Here is a 24,046-nt window from a genome sequence, read left to right as displayed (position 1 = left end):
TATGTTTATTAAATGGAAATAAATAATATAAAAACTGTTTAAATTACTACTACATAATAAATACATACATACATAATCATACTTATATTTTATCAAAGGGATTTATACAATATATCAACGACAGTTGCATACATTAACAATAGATGAATGCATCTATTATATAGGATTTTATACAACAAAGTGCATAACTATAGGAATCGATTGCGTCGCATTGAAACTGTTCGTGGCACTGATAAAACGTCCTTTTAAATGGCTTCCATTTCGACCCAAACAGGAAGGTTTCAACTGAAGTTCGAACTACTACCTTCGTTTCCATAAACTCCACCCATCGTTGTTTTCTTCTTGTGGTGCCTGGTAATAATAAACGTATGGCAGGTTGGAGTTTTGTGAGTATCCTTGTGAAAACTGTGAGTATTGGGGGCCGTTGGTATTGTAGGTACGATCCCAACCACCACCTCCGCCGCCACCGCCATATCCGCCTCCGCCGCCACCACCGTATCCGCCTCCGCCGCCACCGCCGTATCCGCCTCCGCCGCCACCACCGCAGTCTCCGCCGCCACCACCACCTCCTCCTCCACCTAACCCGCCTCCGCAGCTCGCTAACTTCTGTTTGATCAAAGATATGACCTTCTGTATCAGCATCATCTTCATCATACCCATGGACATGAGGCCCGCCATTCCTCCAATCATCCCTTTTTTCATTGCAATGGGCACCATCATCATCATCTTAACCATCACCATCTTCCCCATCATCATCATCATTTTCTTTCCTGCCATCATCATCATTTTCATCATCATTTTTCCTCCCTTCATTTTCATCTTGCCACCTCCCTTGTCCATCATCATTCCTTTGTCCATCATACCTCCACCTTTCTTTCCCCTACCTGTAACAAAGATTATTTAGCTTCAAATTTTTTTACACCATGCTATCTTAAATCAAGGTTTGACAAATAAAAATAGTCTGGCTATACCAAAAATGTAAAATGTACAGTAAAAGTACGTGTAATTTTATTCGGATCTAGATATTTGAAATTAACTAGCAATTTTAATTATTTCTGAGCAACCAATTAATCGTCTAGCTCTGGACCGAGGTAGAGATGGAACGGCTAACTATGAATACTAAATAAGCAGTTGTTTCGGTGAGGGATTTTTTCTTCATTATTTTAGTCATTGTTTTCCTGCTTATAGCCGTAGCAAAAAAAAAAGATAAACATGGACAAAGAATCGAGCCACCTATGAGTGGAATTATATCAATTGAATATACCAAATCACTGACCAAACTGAACTGATAGGATGACTAATTGATAACTAATTTACCTTTTATACCACATTCAATCAGCAAAGTATAAAAAACTAAGGTAGAATCTCTGTAGGTGAGTGGTGTTTGCCTAATGCTGATAGTCAGAATGTTTGATCCTGAGAAAATTGAGAAGCTTTTAGAATGATCGTAAACCCCAGCTCCCCTTGATCATCGGGCTTGTATGATTAGTTTTATAGTACTGACTAGAGAGCTAATCTTTAGTAACAACGTCTCATTCATCCTTCTCTTAAATTCGCCTTTAAATACACAACCTAGTGTGAAATGTGATACTGTATAAACATTCAATTAAGCTATATTTGAGGTAAAATGTACTACATTCCATTCATACTGATCTGATTGCAGGAATGTAACTTACCAGTGCGATGCAGAGCTCGTCCCTCAGTGTCACCGTCGGCAGTGACGAAGTTGACGTCCAGGGGAGTGACCCTCAGCACGCCACCCTCCAGTGAGGGCACGTTCACCCTCAGTACGTGAGTGTCAACGAACCTGTCAGCAGCCAGTTCCAGCAGATTGTACAACGTGTCCTGGTCCTGGTCTATCCTGCGAGCAGTCAGCTGTGCCTCCGTGATGGGTGGGATGTTGTCTACACGCACCTGTCCGGCAAACCAGTACATTGGCAATGGGAAAACTATCTAACGGTTCCATGTTAGCCTACTTTGAAAAATAATATTTTATCAGACAATTGAATTCTCTCACAAATTGCTTTTCGTAAAGCATGCCACATGAATATTTTTAATAAAGTGAAACATTTAGTTAAATTTTCAATGGGTATTTCAATAGGAAATATGAGCCGTGAATATTATTACTTCCTTTCTCTGCTGATTTTATGTCAAACCGAAAACCTTTTAAATACTGTATAGAAAATAGTATTGTTCCATTAGGGAAGTATAGAATACTTCGATTATACCGTGTGAAATGGCTTTTTAATAGACCATACATTTGCTACTAAGTTGTTTTATCCATTGATCTTTTAAACTCATCATACGTTTAAACAAAGATAATTAATTTGGTTAAAGTTAACATTTGTAAGATCAAATCCCATTACAACGTGTATCAAGTACTAAGTGTGGTACTTACCTTGACTAGGGTGAGTAGTTCACCGAGAATGCTGACACTCCTGGCTCTGTTGAGCTGGTCGAGGTAGACAATCATCTTCCTCTGCGCACAAGGCCATGACATCTGCACCAGACACTCCAGCAGCAACTCTCTGTAGGGGAACCACGGCTCCTCGGTAAGGTGGGCGGTGAACAGCGGCGTAGTGTTGTTGTTGTTGTTGTGTGCGGGTATGAGAGTGGATGGTGTTGCGGTGGTCAGGGGAGATTCTGTGGCAGTCAGGACGACGCCCAGGAGGAGACCTCCTAGCAGGACTTGCAGCCAGTGAAGCATCGTGGAGTCGGCTCCCCAGTTAGTCAGAGGGCATCTGGGTGGAACAGAAGGTTGTATTAGGCCTACTATCCTTTTCTAAACAATCACTATTACGCTAAACGTCATGTGAAAAAAAAAACTGGCGAAAGGATATAATTATTTTGATATACTAAATTTATTTACTTCATAGAAATACAAATTGTTGTTATAGAAAAATATTGACATTTTTGAAAACTTTTTAGGTTTTTCAGGAATCTACTTAAGTATAAGCGACATTACTACTGTGTATTAATGCAGTAACTAAAAAATATACAGTAGTGCTAATATTTCGGCCGAGCAATATTCACTACGAGATGAAACAGAAAAAATCTCAACTATAGAGGATCTACAAACATTCAATCATCATGGTATGGTTAAAACATGATTTTAAATCGTAAAATATCCAGTGTTAGTAAATTATTAAAAAGTATTGCTTTTGCACGTACAAAAATAATTAATTTTACATTATTTTGCTAAATAACTTAATTATTATTAGCAAGCATCTGGTGTGAGCAGAGAGTTGAGATGAATATAAAGCAGAACATTTAGCAATGTAATTCGTTCAGGCCGTTGAATTGTAAAGTTGCACAGTCCATATCCCGCCACGGCCTATAACAATTATACAGTCGTTAGTTTCGTTGAAATTTGTTTTACTAGCTCTTGCCGAATCGTAATAGTTTTTAACTAATGCTGTTTTAATTCGCCTTGATGTCAAGGCAAATCTGACGTCGGCCACCCGGAACGTCTCCGCGATGCGGTCAATAACGTTAAAATCGCGCAGACATCCACCTCAAGTCGTCCTCCTCTTCACTCTACAAGACCACAAACGATGAGGGAGTTATAATTGCGGTATCCTATTACCCTACAACAACAATAAACTTTTACTCTTTAGTTTGAAATGTTGGGAAAATACAATAAATGTAAAAATATACCCCCGCCGCAGCAAACCTGCCGTCTAAGCGAATTTCCATTTGGCCGAATTGATTTTCAATTGATCTATTTAAATAACATTAGGTTTAACGAGTACCTAGGTTTGCTGCTACAAGGAAACTAATAAAGTAGTGTGTTTTTAGTAAAATATTGATAGCTTACTATAAAATAAATAAATTTGCCAAGTTTGATCAAAATATATCCATAAACAAGCAAACTACAACATTTTACAATATTCTCCATAAGAATAACATGGGAATTTTAAATTTACAATTTTTTAGTTTTCTCCGTAACCAATAACCGTACAAAAACACTTTGATATACTGAATTGTTTGTTTTTTAAGCTATTTAAGAAGGTTTAGAGAAAAATTGGGAAATTTTGTGTTTTGAGGGTAAAAAGTGAGAAAAACCAATTTTTACCCCATAAAACCCCCCATAAAACCCTGTTCCCATGGACCGATCATGCTGGATCGCGAACTCATTCAAGTTTATCCTGCCTTACACCTTCAAACCAAATTTCATCAAAATCTGATAAAAATTACTCAAGTTATCGTGTTCACGGACACATATATATATATATAAATCTATATATATATATATACCTATATATATATATATATATACATATATAAAAATTTGAACGAATGGTGTTTTTGGCCTCTGGGGACATTAAAATGAAAAAGTAAATCGGTCCCGGGCCTAAGTCTTACCATGAGACCTACGGTAATAGCTACTTCCCTATAGGGAAATTCGCTAAAAATGCTTTAATTAGACTAATATCAAATTTAGATTGTATAGCTTCACTTTCGTTGTGTGCCCAAAGTAGTTTTATGACTTATCAGTGAACAACAACCAACTAAATACACACGATGTGTCATTTCTTTATTTTTAGCATGTTCATTTTAGTTTGGGGGTTGATCGGTTCTTGTCACTTTGTAAGTGAGTTTATGTTTTGTAAGATCAATGTAATGACCCTTAGAATGTAAATACGAACTCTGAAATAATTTCGGGTTCAGCGGCTGCAGCGATTTTAATGTCAATGATTATGTTGTAAATCGTCACCAAATGTGTTCTTATAAAATTTTAAAATATAACAATACGAAATATAATTTATAATAAAAAATCAAGTTATCATTTTATAAAATATCTATCGTTCAAAAATTAGAAAAAAACTTCTAAAATTATAAATTTAATCTCTTAAATATTAAAAATTGAAATAAAAACAAGCTTAATCTATGTAGCCAATAAGACGTTGAAGTACTCACAGTTCGGAGGAGGAGGCAATACTGACATCGAGGGCGGTGAGACTATATAGTATACAAGAGAAGTGTCGTGAGCCGCCTGTGCCAAAAACCAGGTTCCCATCAGCAATTACCCACTTTCATTGTCACCAGCAGTAATATGACTTGGAACGGGGAAATCAAACGAAAGTTGAGATCAGCAAAGACTCTGATACAACCGATGAGCGTAATCAACCAACTCGTGGTGGGTATTTTAAGTTGTACAGGCTTCTTTGCTTTTTTCCAAAGTATTGTAATATTTACTCCAACCCAAATTCAAATATTTTATTCAAACCAAGTCAGTAAATGTTTGTAGCACACGTTTCCTTAATAACTAACAGCAATTAAATTATCCACCTAATCATAATGTATACAAATATGTTCTGTATTAGGATAACGGGAGAATTTTAAAAAGCCACTGGGGCAGAAAAAAGCCCAAGGGACTTCCTATGAGACAAAGGACTGACGATAACGTTTCGTCGTAGAAACCTAGGTCTCCACTATAAAAATAAATTAGATGTAAGGTAAGCCTTTGATTTAATTATGTTCAATAACGATCCAGAGGCTATATCTCCAAATGAAAACAAGTTTACCTTATGTTAAATCTCCAAAAGGAAAGTTTAATTTACATTTTTGCCTAATTAACATAAATATTTTTATGATTCAAATAAAACATATAAGATTACATGGTTTTTGTGAGCTCACCAACGCCTTAATTTTGGACCATTTTTTTATGATTAAAGTGTCAAATTGCTGGGAATTGTGGAGATTTCAAGAATATCGGTTATATTAACCGTCCATAGGTTTATAGGCTTTACCACGGTTGGCATTTATTTTCATACAAATTTACATGTATTTCCTATGGAAGAAGTATTTGAATAAGATATTTATTGTATCTTGTAGATGGTTGAACATAAATAGTTACATCATATACTTTTATTGCAGGAAATATAATCTTTTATAATCTGCCAATTTAGTATTGTATACAAAAAGTTCATAGTTTTCGTAACCTTTAGACAACCCTAGCCCCCTTAGCTCCACTCGAACCGGTTGGCACTTTTAGTATGTTGTTTAGGGACCCTTCCCCTACTTTACCACATTTCTCTTATACATAAAATGTTTTTCCTCAATTTGATATTGTTTGGCTTCGTTGCCTGGACTATAATTAGTTTAACGGACACATTAAATCTTGACATAACAAAAACCAGATACTGTATATTGTGTACCAACCAACGTAAAATTAAGTTAGTTTCAACCAGTGACGTTACTATGTCACGCGTTGAGAAGCCATGAAACAGCCTTTAAACTCGTCATTAGGTGTCCGTATTGATCTATAATTACTTCTACTATTTATTTGCTTCTCCTGTTTTATTTATGTAATAAATCTGTTATTTTCTGCTCCATATTGTCCTCCTTTTATTACATAAGGAGGTTCAGACGTTCTTTAATTCGCAGTAACATGTTTGTGAAACAATTTACATAGGTCCGTTACACCCTTTAATTTCTTGTCCAAAAAATCAATCAAAATTATCGTAAGAATGATAGAGATAGGCAGTGATATAAAAAATTACTTACCTGGGTACAAAATCATTTTAAGCACTTTTCATTGTGTGCGTGTGGCTTCAAATTGATTATCAAACAACACAATACATATTACAATTTTAACACTGTTGATAAGTGTAAATCTTTTTCAAGAGGCCCGTCATGATCATTTATATTATTGTCCAAACTGGAAAGTAGATTTTTATTATTTTCCTATTTCTGTGATTGGTATTCAATACACCTCTCACAATACGTTTCCAAAGCATGAACCAAAATTTGTTTTGTCAACCATGTGGTTCCACTATTAAAATGTTTTTAAGATGTCGAGGTTGATTTTATTTAGGTACATAAACAACAAAATGTCTGGGACCCAAACAAAAAAGGTCAAAGGGCCACGCGCTGTATCAGGTTTTCTTGTTGACTCGTAAAATACTAGATTTGAATGCGAACTACGATGATCCGTGATATCTGGGCCCGGTTTTAAACATCTGAAACTACGATTACTAGACGCTTACAGACATGCTAATGAGCGAACAGGAAATGTTAAATTTAAATTAACATTCATAACAGTAGCCACCCTGCATCATAGCCGCTTATTTTGATAGGTCATCCTCGTCATTTTGTCTACAGTTTGGCTTGATCAAAAAGTTAGCGTATAAAACCATAATCACCAAAAGACATTTATTCTATTCCTCAACTATTTGGTGATGACATTTTTTTTTTAGAGGTTGGCGGCCTCTTTTAACCTTAGCATTTGCCCGTCCACATAGATTAACTGCCCGTGCGTGGAACGTATCCAGCAAAGCAAGGGGTGAGACGGTACAGTACAAAGGTGAACTGTACTGATAAATTTTATCGACAGTGACCAGGATCCGAACCCACGACATCGCTGCCTTGGACCGAAGTCCGTGACGCTACCGACTGAGCCACCGACTAAAAAAATGTATTAAAAAGTCATACTGTTGTTTAACTCAATTTGGATTCTTAATCCCCAATTTCACAATAGCCTATCTTGTTTTTAACATGTATATGTTAAATATCGCCCATTTCCAGTGTCAGGCACCAGTAAATTTCATTTCATGAACAATGAATGATATCAGAAAACATTTAGAAAGGTATGCCTAATGGATATTTTACTATACATTAATATTCTAGACAGGTATATGTTTGTCATATTCGATATGTCAACAACATTTTAGAAAAAACAAATCCCGACAGCTCATTTTTTCAAACAAAAACTGGTAAAACAAGTAACTGTTTTAGTTTTTATTTTTATACATATTTTGGTTTGAGACCCAAGTGAGGTTGTTGATTTTTTTTCATTTTTTATTAAAACACACCTTTTTCAATATTATACACAGTGCCAGTTAGCAACAAAAACACGCCATATTCATTGTTAGTTATGATGTAGACAGATTTATAAAGATGTTATACAAGAAAATCTAAGTATTTCATTTAAATTGCTTAACATTATTTAGTCGCAGACTTTATTGAAAGTTATTAGTTTTGTTTTCCCTTTTCTCCTTTTCCTTTAAGTTTGTCTAATGTATTTTTCTAAAGTACATACGTGTTTAGATTTTTACATTTTACCAATTGATCGGGACGCCACCTAGGTGCGCATTTCAACCAAAATACAGTACGGTATGAGTGAAGGATGAGTGTAGCATGAAGTGGGATGATGTTTTATTCTTCCACATATCCAATATTTTTAAGTATATTAATTACAATGAAAAATTAAATTAAGTTGTTAGAGGAGATTTGATGTCTTTTGATTGAATAAGGAAGTCTACTAATTTGTTTGTTAATTCTTTCAAGATTTAAAAAAATTTGGTGACCATGATAGGACTTTTTATAATATATAAAATAATATATATATTTAATAATAAATAATATATATACCTATATATATATACCTATATATATACCTATATATATATATATATACACATATACATATATATACATATACATATATATATATATATATATATATATATATATATATGAAACTGTATAGACAGCTTTAGAGCTATTTGTAAAACATTTCAAACCAGTGAAAGTTCAAGGTTGCCGAAAGAGTCTAATTCTTTTAACTGAATTTAAGTGTTGAATCTTGTCCAGCTTTGCAAGTAAGTTAAGAACCAGCCATTAGTTTTGAGTTCCCTGGTAACTGTTATCAAGATTATCTCATCACATCCTTTATAATGGGGATGCATTAAGATTCTATTGGAGCTAATATACTTCAGAGGGATGTACGGTATGTAATGATGTAGGTATGTTCGGATTTCAAAGCTGTAAGCAACAAAAAAAAATCAAATTTAGTGTTCCAATAATAAGAGCAATGGAGAGGTTCTAATCACAAATCATATTTATGCTATTCGTGTGGTGTTATGCTAAAAAAATACGTTAACCTTAATGACCTTTATAGAAACGTTTGTGGCTTATACATCTGGCAAGTAGTGTAAACTGTAATTTTAGTTTTGATTCGTGTATACTGATATGAGAAAAACTTAACAAACTTTCGAATAACATTTTCACATATATGATTTACCTTAATCTGCCTTATTTACATATCTTTTTTCTTTTTTTTTACATTTCAAATTTCAATCTTGAAGTTTAAAAAATACTAATTATTAAATTTAAATTAACAATTTTAAGGTCAATATTCTTCAAATTAAATCACAAAACCCTCCATTACTCAAAATAAATCAGTAGCAACACTAACATCAGCTGTTTAAAGCTTTAGAAATATAGCTTTGTAAATTATTAACTTAGCTTGTATGAGTAGTGGTTGATGCCAATAAGGATTAATTTTTAATGAAAAACAAGAAAACATTTTAATATCTTTAGTACTACTGTATTATTTAATATTAAGTAAAAATATTAGCATAACACATATTTAATTGAATTTAGAAACAAAAGAACTCTGTGTACAGATTAGTTTCATGATATTTTCCTTGGTTTAATTTAATCAGTCGTGTAGCATTACACAAATAATACATTTATCAAATGCAATAAAGTATATGAACTGCAAGCTATTTTAAAATAAAATAAGAATATTTTGTATTACCATTTAATAATTAAACAAATGACACATATACCACAGATTTTAGAACACAAAAACCATAACAGCGTACAATTTCGTTATTGTGATTTTTTTTGTTACAGAAACGGGTAGATTTATTTTGTTTTAGGATAAATAATCTATGATAAAGTTTTAGATTAAATAAATCTACCACATAGTTGTGTAAAATATTACATTTAATTTCATTGAATCAGCTGTCTGAAATTGTGAAATATGCAATTTGGCAGTTTTTCTTGTTTACATTGGAAATGTCAAAGCAAAGGAGCAAAAAAGCATTGTGAGTGTTCTCATTGCAGCTATGGAGACCAATCAATATTTACTTTTAAAATCCTCACCTCAGAACTTTTAAAGCCAAAGTAGCAAAACCCATGGTCAGTATCGAAGTATGAATAGTCATATTACCATTCTTGGTATGGTAGCTATATTTTTGTAAAATTGAAGCCCAGTCGGTTCAGTAGTTTTTGAGCCTATAGTAATACACATACAACCAGACACCATTATATTTGTATATAATAGTAGGCCTATAGATTTTATGGGTTCTAATCTTTGAGACGTAAACAGCCAAACTACTACAAAAATGGCTAAATAATATGGAGGTATGCTTAACAGAACTTCTAATAATCAGTAGAAGTGCTAAAGAATTATTATTTACCACTTCTTTAAACCATTTTTATATTGCAGCCATGCTATTAACGGTGCAAGAAATGGTCTTACATAGCCATTTTTTTCATTACTGGGATCAATTTACACCATATTATTGCATATCTTTGGTTTGATAAGAGGGCAATACGTTGCTTTCGTTTTTTCTTAAACTGTCGATCTAATTTATTTAATATATTTAGCTAATTAGGCAACCATGGCAATATTTATAATAGATAAAAATTCAATGTTTTTAGGACTTATTAAGTTGTGATCCAAGAAAATCTGGTTTGTTTTATTCAAAATTACTCATTTTAAATATTCTTTTACAAATGTAGTTATTTTTGTCCTCAGTGAAAAATCTTTCAGCCTAGCTTTAAGATGTTATATTGTATCCTTTAATTTTAACATCTTTATTTGTCTTTAAATGGGTTACTTACAGACTTGCACAAATCAATACCTGATAGAAGCTTTATGAGCTCTATGTAAATATTAAGTTATTGTTAATCACAATTGGCTAAATTTGCATTTGCAAAGAGTTGCAAAACTCTGTTTTTATAATTGTATAAGTGAGATTCTTTACCTATCTGTTAGCAAAGGTTCATTGCGTGGTAATAATTTAGCTCTGTTGACATATCTGCAGTCAACATCTAATATGTAAACTATGGCTAAATAATTTACTGATCTGATCTGTTTGAAGTGGTTTTCTCTTATATAACCTTCCACATATTTTCATTTACTTTAATGAGGTTAAATTTCTCCATGTTTGTCATAAAAGACAACGTCTAAGTAGAATTATGCTTCAATGTAACTGCAGAAAATTACCTCAAACACTACATTGATTTCTCGTATAATAGGAGTAGGGTTAAAAACATTTGGTTTACTTCAAACAACATTTCCAGGCACTAAAAAACAGGTACTCTGGAATTTTTTAAATTTATTTTTCTGATACTTAAGGATAAATAATGGGTTAGATAAACACATATTTCATTAAAAACTGTTTTTATTACCTATCGTAAGAACATTTACAGAAAGTAAAAAACCCTATTAAATATGTTTAGGTATTTACAAATAAATTAACTCTAAAAATGAGTGTTAATAAATAATTATCTTTTGTATATTTACACAAATTGAGACTAAAATGAATGAATAGATTTAAGAGAATGCCATTTTAACAAATGTGAACAACATTAACTGGCTAAAATAATTTACTTAAGTTATAAAAATAGGTTATATTAACGACATGATATTATTAAAACATTTCTAAAAATCATTACTGTACCCTTATTCCAAAATATTTTCATATAATTTTGGTTATACTAATTTATTTTTGCAAACTAAAAGATTGTGTCAGGATTAGGAATGTGTGACTACTCAGACTTAAGCGAGATAATCTGTTATGATTTGTACATTGAATTGTCTTTCAAATCGTCTGATTTGTAGTCATCTCTATATTGAGCAACGAGATCTGGGTTGTAGGAGGAATATTGGAGATCGTTAGACACACCGTACTCGTACCTTCTGCCCCACCCACCACTGGAAGGCACCCCATACGATGATGATGGAGGTCCACCACCACCACCGCCGCCGCTGCCTCCTCCTCCCGTCGGTACACCGTAGGACGAAGACGGTGGACCAGCACCTCCTCCGCCGCTCGTCGGTACGCCATAGGACGACGATGGTGGACCTCCGCCGCCGCCACCGCTAGGAACTCCGTAGGATGACGAAGGGGGAGGTGGTGGAGGTCCCGCTGATGGAGCGCCATACGACGACGACGGTGGGGGTGGGGGTGGTCCAGAGGCAGGAACGCCGTAGGACGAGGAAGGAGGTGGTGGAGGAGGTCCAGATGCGGGCACCCCGTAGGACATTGATGGAGGTGGTGGTGGCGGTGGCGGTGGTGGTGGCGGTGGTGGCGGTGGTGGTGGTGGTGCGGACATCTTACAACCTCCACCTCCTCCTCCGCCTCCCTTACAACCTCCTCCACCACCACCCTTTTTCATTAGAGACATCATCATCATCATCTTGGACATGGCGAGAGACATCATGCCTGCTAGACCACCCATCATAGTCTTCATCACAGCCATCACCGCCATCTTGCCCATCATCACCGCCATCATCTTTTTCATCATTCCTCCTCCACCGCCTTTCTTACCTCTTCCTGTAACAGGTAAAATATATTTATTGAAAATATCTAAATCAAGTTAACATTTAACATTAGGATGCTGTCTTGCATTTAATTGCATTATGTTATGAAAATAAATCTTGGTTTCGAACTCAAAGAATAATACAACGTTTTATGAATCATTTTATGTTTGTACTATAATACAAAACAAAACACAATTTCGTTCAGAGTAAATCAAAATCACCTCAGTAATGTCTATCAGCTCAGTGATATTGTCATGGCTAAAAATTAAGGCATCCACTGTTTTAGGTGGAGCCGACGTGAAGTATCTTATGACTAAAGTATGATTGGCTTGTCCATGTCACTCGTACTTCACTGTTCTCTATCACCACTCATACTAGCAAGTCCATGAGGACGAGCACATGTGGCTTACAAAAGAACTGACTTGTCTTTTCATATACATTGTTCCAATAAATAAGTGATTCACCAAACAGCAACAAACGTAGATTATTCCTCACCCTCAACAAGTGCGACGGTAGGATGACGTACGACATCAAGCTCGAAGCTGCGAGGCTCCACGCCGCTGTCGAAGGAGGGTAGGTTGAACCGAAGTACGTGCGAGGACACGAACCTATCAACTACCAAGTCCAGGAGTCGCGACAATGTGTCTCCGTCCTGGACCTTCCTGGCCCTCAGTAGTGACTCGGTTATGGGCGGGGTGTGATCACTGCTTACCTGGCGAAACAGAATCTATCAATTATAACTGGTAGGCCTACGTTGGTAGTAAGTGATAAAGCATCTTTATGTCTCATAAATCCATCAAATTACTGTATACAAATATAAGGGAGAAAGTAGAATGCTCGCAGTGGTATACTTTATAAAAATTGTTGATTATTTAAAAGGAATTTGCTACAAATGGTCTATTACGTTAGGATACCTTCTACCTTTTTTAATATTCAAAATGCAATTTTATTACGTATTTTGGACCATTATTTGATAGAAAATTTGGTTTGAAGTAGGTATTAAGTAAAGTAAGGTAAATAGTAAGTAGGTAAATATTAAAGAAGGTAGAAGGTATCCTAACGTAATAGACCATTTGTAGCAAATTCCTTTGAAATAAAACACGATACAATCAAACATTTTTATAAAGTATACTACTGCGAGCATTCTACTTTCTCCCTTTCTCTTTTAGATACAGTAATTTTATGGATTTATGAGACAGAAAGATGCTTGTTGCTGTACAGATTTTTTTTTACTTGGTTAGTAATTGGTATAATCTACAGGCATTATTCTGAAATTGGCAACAACGTTAACATGGGGATATAATGTATATTTCTTCAATAGTTAAATGTAATACTTAGATCTTAACACATTTACTTTGTACATTACTCATAGAACTTCCTAACGAAAATAAATTGTATTAATGAATACATCATACTATTTCGTTATTATAACAAACCATATCCATATGTACGAACTATATGTTATTAGTCACAAATTGTAAATGTAAGTGACCTTAGAACCGTTTTAGTTGCAAATTAACTATTTTGTATACATTTCACCCCTTTTCACCTTATGGATATGCCATTTGTAAGTCAGAACCAAATCCTCCTAAAGACCTAGTCCAATCATAGACAAATATTTGTCTTATGGCCCAATCGACCATCGAATGTGCATATCAATGAAATTGAGTATTTCTTTCCTTTGTAACCATATGTTAAAGAGCTATTTGATATAGATGTAGATATTATTTGAATACGTTAAATTAAGTAAAAAGAACGTTTATGTGTACTGTGCAGTACTTATGTTTATCGATATACTACTACACACGGTTATGTTTATAAAAAACTCTTACCACAGTGGTTACTATTTCCACCCACCTTGACCAGTGTGACGATGTCCCCTAAAACTCTACCATAGTGGTTACTATTTCCACCCACCTTGACCAGTGTGACGATGTCCTCTAAAGCTCTTACCATAGTGGTTACTATTTCCATCCACCTTGACCAGTGTGACGATGTCCCCTAAAACTCTACCATAGTGGTTACTATTTCCACCCACCTTGACCAGTGTGACGATGTCCTCTAAAGCTCTTACCATAGTGGTTACTATTTCCATCCACCTTGACCAGTGTGACGATGTCCCCTAAAACTCTTACCATAGTGGTTACTATTTCCACCCACCTTGACCAGTGTGACGATGTCCCCTAAAACTCTTACCACAGTGGTTACTATTTTCACCCACCTTGACCAGTGTGACGATGTCCTCTAAAGCTCTTACCATAGTGGTTACTATTTCCACCCACCTTGACCAGTGTGACGATGTCCCCTAAAACTCTGATCTGCCGCTGACGGTTCAGTCTGTCGACGAAGATGAGGAGTTTCTTCTGTGCACAAGGCCATGACCACTTAACCAGGCACTCTGTGAGCAGACTGTCCACGGGGTAGTAGGAGTCCTCTGCCCCCCTGGCGGACCCCAGCTCCGGGTAGCCCTCCAGGGAGCTGGCCACGCTGTTGTCCGAGGGGTTGACCGTGACTGCGGTGGATGTAGGGGTAGGCGTGACGTCACAGTTTACTGTCACCAATACTGCCGCAAACACCAGTAGTTGTGATGACGTCATTGGGGTATACTCACTGTACTGATCTTGAAGAGCTGCACGGCAGCCTAAACCACTGTAATAAATCACCACTCAACATTACAATATGTCACGTTGCAATTTCAGAGCATAGACCATCTCAACATGTATTGTCTTGTCACAATGTGTCCTAGCTCAGCAAACAACTCGTTAACTACACCAACATCTTTAAGTTGAATTTCACGTAATCGTAATGCTTAAGTATTGTCATTAAATTGTTTTTTTTATCTTATTAAATTAAATCAAACAAAGTATCTTATATTATACTATCTATTATGCATTATATTTTCATATAACAATCTGAAGCAATCCGTCTCTCTGTGTGTGTGTCTCAATCACGTAAAAACTACTAAACCGCCTTCCAAAAATGCTATATAGCTACCATACTGATGAGTAGTTTAGGATTAAAGCCGCTTTTATACTAACCGAGGATTCTGCACAATTGGCTTTCAAAGTTCTGAGGTGAGGCTTTTTTTAATTGATTGGTCCCCATGGCAGCAATGGAAAAACTCACAACTATTAAATTTGCTAAAATATTTCAATATAAACAAGCATTACAGTGAAATGCATTTTTCACCACACTATGATGTTTTAGCTGTTTTACATACGTTAATTTGTGGCTGAAAGATACGTTTTGCTGGCCATGCCAGGTGTCATCGTTATTTGGGGACCGAGCAGGTTTTTACATCCCTAGGGCTGCAAAATCAGCTGCCCACTTTCTTAAACATGAATGCATATTAAATGCACAATCAGTATCCATAGCATTGCAATAGAATTGTTTTATTGTCGCCGCTGCCTAGCAACTCTTAATTACTATTTTTGCTGATTCATCAAATTATTTCTTCACATAACTTTAAAGTTGTAGTTGTGTTGACTATCAGTGTGCATTTTTATAGTGGTAAATAGTGGTAATAGGGTATAGTTTGGTGAAAAATAGCGTTCGGACCACGGACCGAAATGGTTTTGCATCTCTCGATCGAATATTGTATATTCTTGACTTCGTCTCGAAAAACTATCTCGCCGGCAAAACCTCATTTTTGGCCCTAGGTACGAAATATACTATTATTTCACAATTCCACACAGCTGACAAAAATTACATTATGCAAAATCATACACTAACCAAAACAAACAGGTGGCAGGATTAATTATTATAAGATTTTTTACAATAATTATAGAAAATATGTATTTTTCATAACCTTTGCTGCATCAACTACGATTCCCCTCCTAAATTTTTCAATGTTAGAATTTTTTGATTGAATTTGTTGATAGAAATGTGGGCGAATTCAATAGAAAAATTATAATGTTGACATTTTCAAAAGTAGGTGCATAATGTGTATTTTTACAAATTCACATTTTTACACCATGCGCTTTGATACACTATTTATAAATCATAGTTTTTGAAAACTACCGCAAATCCTAAACGTTTTTACCCCGAGATGTCTGCTACTTATTTTCCTTCTATACTTTGGATACTGCAACTCCAACGAAGGGGTTGCAGTAGGTACCTTCTCATTCTGTTATTGTTAAATCTAAAGCTTTTTGACCTATTTTTCATGCGTGGCTACGTTTTACTCATCAACATAACAAGGCCCTACTAGAAAAACAGGCCATGCTGCAATGCAGGCAGCGCAACACTACGTCAAAGTGGGGGGATAATTTTACTAAAATCTTACGGTTAAAATCTGACAAACAGCCAGCTGATTTACCTAAAACATTTGGGATATGCCAGTGAATCTATCCACAAGTGTGACGTCATGGATCCTTCAGCATGGCCTGTTTTTCTAGTGGGGCCTTTAAAAAACTCCTATTTTGACTTAAACATATGCTCGAATTTTTTACTCTGATTATATTACGTTTTTTAATAAATTAAAAGTTGTTCACAACTGCTTGAATTAAACCAAAGAGAATGTTATAGTCTGATTTAAAAAAAAGTGGTGACAGCTGGCTGTTCCTTATAGATGGGATGTTTATTTCAATATCCAAAAGTCAATGGTAAGACGTACCGTGTGAATATCACGAGTTCCATAGTTATATTAAATGACATTTAAGGGAAACAATTTCTTTCGTCATACTGAAGCAAAAACATTTTTAATGCATGCGTTGCGGGTCTAAGGTAGAATTTTTCTCTCTCTAGGGGAGTAAAAATCATTTTTAGTCTCTAGAGATTAAAAATCAGCTGTTGTAAACAAATGTAAATTGCGATTGTGGCAATCGTATCTATCGAAATTATTTATCGATTGATTTATTAGATACAGGGGTTAGGATAGTCAAAGGTGCCTATTGTTGTCGATCGCTTGACATATCGATGGTATATGGTATTGTAACACAATCGTAATAGATGAAATGATTGAATCACTTACTAAACAGCTACTTATTTGAATTAGCAGAATTGAAAGCAAGCTGGAAGTCGTTATGAGAGGTTAAATAAAAATTTCGTTTTCTAGCTTATTTGTTAATTAATGATGCAATATGACGAAATATATAGTTCACCACACGGGCAAAAAGTGTCTTTTTAACACTCGCTCATTTTCCGACCTCGGCTTCGCCTCGATCGTAAAACTTGACCTCGGGTCAAAAAGAGTAACTTTAGGCCATATGATGAAATATACTATTTAAGAACAGTAGATTAATAATATTCTTTTCTAAACAGCTGTAAGGTGCAGTGGTAAAAACATTGTGGTTTGAACAAAAGTTCAATGGTGGCACTTGACAGCAAAACTTAACAGTAACAATAGTGATATTCATCAACTGTTTGGTATTACGTTGCTGGTTGATGTTGGAATTTAGGTTCATAGAATTTTATGAATTCCTTACTCATATTAGCTCTAGGATTGCAATTGTAAATATTGCTTTATAAGACTCTTATATAATTTATAGTATAATGTAAGCCATTTTGTAGACCTGAATATATTTGTATAATGAAACCCTGTATATATTTGTAGACCTATGTAAGGCATGTTTAAAAAAAAAATATGACTTGGCTAATGCAACTTGTTTTGTTAAAATTCTGGCTAAATAAATGATTTGATTTGATTTGATTTGATTAGTTAATAATTAGGATACATTTAAAAGTAATTGACGTAAGGAACCGGTAGTTAAAGTTTTGGATTACCTTTCTTTACCCTATGTCGTACGATTATAATTTACCTAGTTGCCTAATAAGTGTATCAGCACAACTTATACATAGTGTTAGTAGTAGCCTAGGCCACCACTAACCTTAATAATTATAACAAAGATATTTTTATAAAACTATGCCAAAGTATACGATTAGGTTTTGTTTTTATAACATCTATTAAGTTAATTTTAGATACGTCACTATGTCATACAGTAAATTTCACGAACCAAACTACCACATTTTCATGATCTCTCACAGTTACAAACGCAAGGCATCGGCATAACTTAAAAAGTCACAATACAAAATGGACGTCAACCCTGTGCGAAGGACAGGTACACTGCTAGTACTATAATAGATTTGATATTACATTAAGTTTATTAGGCCTATATAAGTTATTTAGCTAAATTCATTTATTATGTACAGTAATCAATGTGAAAATCTTGTAGATAATACGAAGAAATAATTGAATACACATTTATAAATTCATAGATTGATATAGAAATTACCTGTATTAGCTGTTTTTATTAACTGCCGATACAAAAAGGTATTGACGATAAAATGGGCAATTTTAAGGGCGGAAACGGGAATTTTTCTCAGTCTTGTGACCAACTCCAATCGATATCTCGTGGCCAAATACCCAATAATAAGAAAAAAATATAAAAAATCCTTAAACAAAAATAAAAGTTTGTCCGTACACGCGCTTGCTTTTGACCATAGGATATAGGATAGGATGAGCAAAGTTTAATGTTGAATAAACTATTGTTATCGTTATTTTAATATTAACAAGCTGTTTCAACATAAACATGAAAAAATGTTCAGCATTACTATCAACTATAGTAATCAAAAGTAAAACTGTAAATGATTAAACAAACAGGCGATTGAACAATGGAAGCGATGTGGCCCATCAAGTAAACCCTAGGTAAAATGTCAGCTAAGCTAGGGTACGTGTAAAACTGCAAATCAGTTAAGTAAAGTTATTAAGCAGTACTCACTGAGAGATGGTAGAGTATATCCAGTACGCCGGTGTATGCACGAGACTGTACCTGAAGCCGCCATGCTGCAGTTATATAGTGGGGACTGCGTGATACAGCCATCTCTCCCGGTACGTCACGACTCGTCGGTGGCCTACCTTCTGCACTACGGGAACTTGCCAATACAAATGGAACTTGGACATCTGTGCTCAAACGACACAAGTTGCATTTCGTTTTCCGTTTATATAGCTGTGTAGTAGAATAGTTATAGTGTTCTTGTAATACATTTGAAGGTCACCGTTTCAACTCCGAGAAAAGTCAATAATTTATTGATAGTTCGAAACTGACCCAGCTGTCCTTAATCTTTTCGGGGTTTTTTATTATGGTTTGAATAAAATAACAGCTGATCTGTAACAAAGCTAAACATAGGAAAGGACATAACAGCTGAAGGAACATACGAGCTGACTCACTCATCTCACACTAATCTTTCTTCATATTAGAAATAAAACATGCCTTACATACAAAATAACAGTAACATCTATGGTACGTTAATGTAGTTTGGAGGCCCCCTTCTTTCAATTAGACTGTGGGTAGAAAACAACAAATTATTCGATATTAACGTAGAGAATTATCTCTGTGACGCTGTGGGAGACCTCCCTTTGTGTAAAAACATACGGATGTTAATTTAACTAACTTAAACAATTACTAAAACGCTATTTCTGCACTTTACAATTGTACTCATTGAATTGAAACCTAACCTTTAATCTGTCTTCTTTAATCTGTCTGTAGTAATAGTTGTCTGTAGTAGTAGATTCAGTATGGCTGGTGGTCGAATGAGCTTCGTCGTACCTGTAGGCCTACTATAGCAGGTAAATTTATCATAGAGTGAATTTTAACAATAAACGCTTATCATTTATGTGATTAAAACCAACGTGCTTGTTTATGGATATACAGGGTGGCTGAAAAGTAACTTACACCCCCCCCCCTTTACATTTCAACCATTTGAGATATTTGAAATCTTTTTGCGACAACCTTCTTAGCTATGAGGGGCTACAATAATTGTGGCCAATTTTGAATTTTTGTCAATTTATAACAATTAACATAAAGAAAATATAAATCGAACCAATACTAACGAAATGGCAGTTCAAAATTACTTTTAACATCCATTGTCTTAATCATTTTTAGCTGCCATTTTGTTAGTATTGGTTCGATTTCTATTTTCTTTATGTTAATTGTTATGTTTCGCCAAGACCTGTAAAATGATACCAAACTCGACTCCACTTGTCATTAGCAAATTTCGAGCTACCCCCTACCACCACACACTAAGGGCAAAAATTGACAAAAATTCAAAATTGACCACAATTATTGTAGCCCCTCATAGCTAAGAAGGTTGTCGCAAAAAGATTTCAAATATCTCAAATTGTTAAAAAGGTGAAAGGGGGTGCAAGTTAATTTTCAGCCATCCTCATGGTTATTTGGATTTTAAACGTTTTATGGCACCATTTTGTTATTAGTGGACCGATTTTGGTTTTCCTTATGTCAATTGTTATGTTTTGTCATGACCTTAGAAATGAACTCGACTATACTTGTCATTTTATGATTTTGAGCTACCCCCTACCCCCGCTACCCCTAAGGGGGAAGATTTTCAAAATTGACCATAATTTGTGTAGCCCCTCATAGCTATGAAAGTTGCCACAAACTGATTTCAAATATCTCAAATGGTTGAAAATTTAAGGGGGGGGGGTGTAAGTAACTTTTCAGCCACCCTGTATATTTTCATCAAACTTGGCAAATATTTTTATTTTATACTAAGCTGATAATATTTTCCTAAAAATCACACTTCTTTACCCTCCCTGTAGCAGCAAAACTTGGTACTCGTTAAACCTAATGTCATTGAATTAGATTTTATTGAAAATAAAGTCACACAAATGGAAATTTGCTTAGGCTGCAGGTTTGTTGCGTTGGGGGTTATATGGAATTGTAATTGATGTAGAAAGAAGACTTTGTAGTAGTCCATGATTAACTCTAATTTATATAAGATTCTAAATAAATCAATCCCGTTGGCCACAATTAGTAGCTCCGGTTGCTTGTTATTTGAACAGCTACTGCAAACCAGCGCTAATATTCGTATTTGCTAGCAGCTATACCCGTGCCTTGTAACGGGGTCAGTATGCAAAAGAAACAATGCTGGTTCTTTGAAAATGCCAAATGGTATCACTCCTACCATTTAATTTAGAAAGAAAATTTTACCATCTTACTTAACTTGATAATAGTAAGTTTTTGTTAACTCATACTGTGAATACTTATTTAGGCTACCTACGATACAAAACCAATGATAGATTTTAAGGTATAATAAAAGAATGTGTTTAATGGTTTGCACTGTAAACGAAAAGCTAACACAATACCTAGTTCAAAAACCTATCAATAGGGTCATTTTCTAACATTTTTTAGTGAATGGTAAAAATTAATTAATATCAGGCAAATGGAAATTCACTCAGTCTATAGGTTTGCTGCGGCAGTGGGATTATATTACTGTTTACACAAAAATAATAAAAAACTAAACCTCATAAAACTCAGGATAAGGGCCTAGGTTGATACGGCAATGATTATAGAATCTTAAGTATTTCCTATAGCCTATTCATGAATGATTTCTTTTACAATGAATTATTCCCTGTAAAATATTATTACAGCATATCACAAATATTAGAACAGACTCAGTATAATAGATCATAAACATAACGAAATGAAGTAACTGAAAGAATCATATACTAATGAAATTTCATTAACATTATGGTTTGTCAGCTCCATTTTAAGTAATGTTAAACAATGTTTACATTCGGGCTAGTGACATCATTATTTTACATTATTTATAATCCTTACCCTCCCTGTTCCAATATTCGTGCAATATTTAATACGTTAGAACCAGCTGTGTGGGATTGTGAAATCAAAACTCATTTGACAGTTACATTCTGCAAATTCTACTTACAACTAGTTAACGGCCCGTGCTCCGCCACGGGAATATTGTCAGCAATAAAAGAAATAATAATTAACAAATACTGTTAATCTTTGTATTTTATTTAGGGGTTGTTTAATTTTTTACATGAAGTAGAACTGATAGTTTGCCTGTATAAACTATTTTATGTCAATCAAACCGATGTATTATTTTAACCAAATGAATGTTTTATATCAATTCGAATTTCATTTGAAAAATAAATAGTATACGAAGTGGGCAATGCTGATAACCTAATAAGCAGCTATTTATGCTATTCAGATAATTTGCTCAAGTATATTCCTATATTCGTCGTTTTTTTTCATTACATTTGTTGTCACTTAGCCTATATGTAAATCAGCATCAGCAGTTGGTCGCATTTCACGAATCTTTGACCCATACTGTGAGTAAAAGCTGTGTTTACGTCGTATATATAAAGTTGGGCATACTTTGTTCAATGTTAGAGGGTATTAACGGTCCAATTTGATGGAAAAGGAGTCGTGGATTTTAAAACTATGTAGACTACCACTACCAGAAAGATGTTGATTCAAGTGAGACTTAGAGCTGGCCATTTCAATTGCAGATTTGTATTATATTTTACTCAAATAGTTTTTTGTCTCTTTTGACCCTTAATACTTTTTTTATAGTCGCTGTTGATAAGATTTTCCATAAACTCAAAATGTTGATAAGGAGTTCATTTTACCTTCCCCTTGTGACAACATAAGGAAAAAATATTTGTGTCCCAGTTAGTCTGTTCTGACTCAAAATTCATAGATTTGCAGTACTGACAAATCCAATCTAACGACCCCAATTCAAAAAAGTTGGTATTTTTAGAAGAGACTTCCAGAGCACATTTAACATCATCACTGCTCTTTACCTTTTTAGTTCGATGGTTCTCTACATGTTTTTTTCGTTCTGTATGTCTCTTTACAGGTTAATGATTACCTTTTCTTTTTCTTTTTGTAATTTTCACATCCTCGGGTTAATGATAAAGTTTTATAACGCTATAATGACCCAAGTCAACATTGCCATTAAACATCAAGTCAGATACTTCTTCGCCAGAACCGAAATCGTAAGTCACAGTTTCTCAAGCAACTTCCCTGTGTAGGCCTACTCGAAAAAATATAGTTAGGGTATAGTTCACTGATGAATTGTAGTTCCAAATATCCCAGCGTACTCGCCATCTCGAGAAGGTAAAATTTGGACGTCGAACACTGATCTTGAGTTAGATTAATCACTTACGATAAAATGTTTGTATGTTTACCAATCATTAGCAATTATCTGTACAACTTGCAAGCGGATTTCCCTATGATTGTTCTGGTGGCTATAGAGAATAAATTATATTGATCAAAACAATAAGTTTCCGTCCCCTACTATGGGTATTATTTCACATTCCATGCTCAAACTTAAACTCGATTACCACTTTCCTTCAGATCACTTTGCAGGAAAACAAAAACATTTTTGTGTCCCAGTTAGTCTGTTCTGACTCGAAATTCATAGATTTGAAGTAGTGACAAATCCAATCTAACGACCCCAATTCAAAAGAGTTGGTATTTTTTTGTAGGGACTTCCGGAGCACATTTAACACCAACACTGCTCTTTACCTTTTTAGTTCGATGGTTCTCTAAATTTTTTTTCGTTCGGTATGTCTCTTTACGCCCGGTTAATGATTACCTTTTCTTTTTCTTTTTGTACTTTTCACACCCTGGGGTAATGATCAAGTTTTATATCGCTATAATGACCCGAGTCAACATTGCCATTAAACATCAAGTCACATACTTCTTCGCCAGAACCGAATGGTAAGTCACAGTTTCTCAAGCAACTGCCCTGTGTACTTGAAAAAAAAATCACTGATATATTGTAGTTCCACGTATCCCAGCGTACTCACCATCCCGAGAAGGTAAAGTTTGGTACCACTGAACGTCTAACACTGATCTTGAGTAAGAATCGTCACCTACTATAAAATGTTTATTTGTTTCCCACTCATTAGCAATTATATGTACAACTTGCAAG

At 34.8% G+C, this 24,046-nt stretch overlaps 1 protein-coding gene across 1 annotated transcript; it reads right to left on the bottom strand.

Annotated features, from left to right (window-relative positions):
- Positions 1-300: 300 nt before the first annotated feature.
- LOC128997823 (uncharacterized) lies at positions 301-2,707 on the bottom strand. Its single transcript, XM_054423568.1, has 3 exons — positions 2,399-2,707; positions 1,677-1,914; positions 301-884 (listed from the first exon to the last, which is right to left on the bottom strand). Exons 1-3 carry the CDS (start codon positions 2,705-2,707, stop codon positions 301-303), a joined length of 1,131 nt encoding a protein of 376 aa, XP_054279543.1.
- Positions 2,708-24,046: the final 21,339 nt, after the last annotated feature.

Source organism: Macrosteles quadrilineatus, unplaced genomic scaffold (genome assembly GCF_028750875.1).
Source record: "Macrosteles quadrilineatus isolate MER2022 unplaced genomic scaffold, UCM_ALF_1.0 Scaffold_1__1_contigs__length_201487025, whole genome shotgun sequence".
In the NCBI taxonomy this organism is placed as follows: Eukaryota; Metazoa; Arthropoda; class Insecta; order Hemiptera; family Cicadellidae; genus Macrosteles; species Macrosteles quadrilineatus.
The sequence above is the reverse complement of the archived record's forward strand: the minus strand, read 5'-3'. Positions and strand labels throughout refer to the sequence as shown.

Coding starts and splice junctions, on each gene's coding strand:
- LOC128997823 (XM_054423568.1), bottom strand. CDS start 2,707: ATGCTTCACTGGCTGCAAGTCCTGCTAGGAGGTCTCCTCCTGGGCGTC. Junction 1,915..2,398: donor AACTACTCACCCTAGTCAAG/GTAAGTACCACA, acceptor TTTGCCGGACAG/GTGCGTGTAGACAACATCCC. Junction 885..1,676: donor ACGAGCTCTGCATCGCACTG/GTAAGTTACATT, acceptor TCTTTGTTACAG/GTAGGGGAAAGAAAGGTGGA.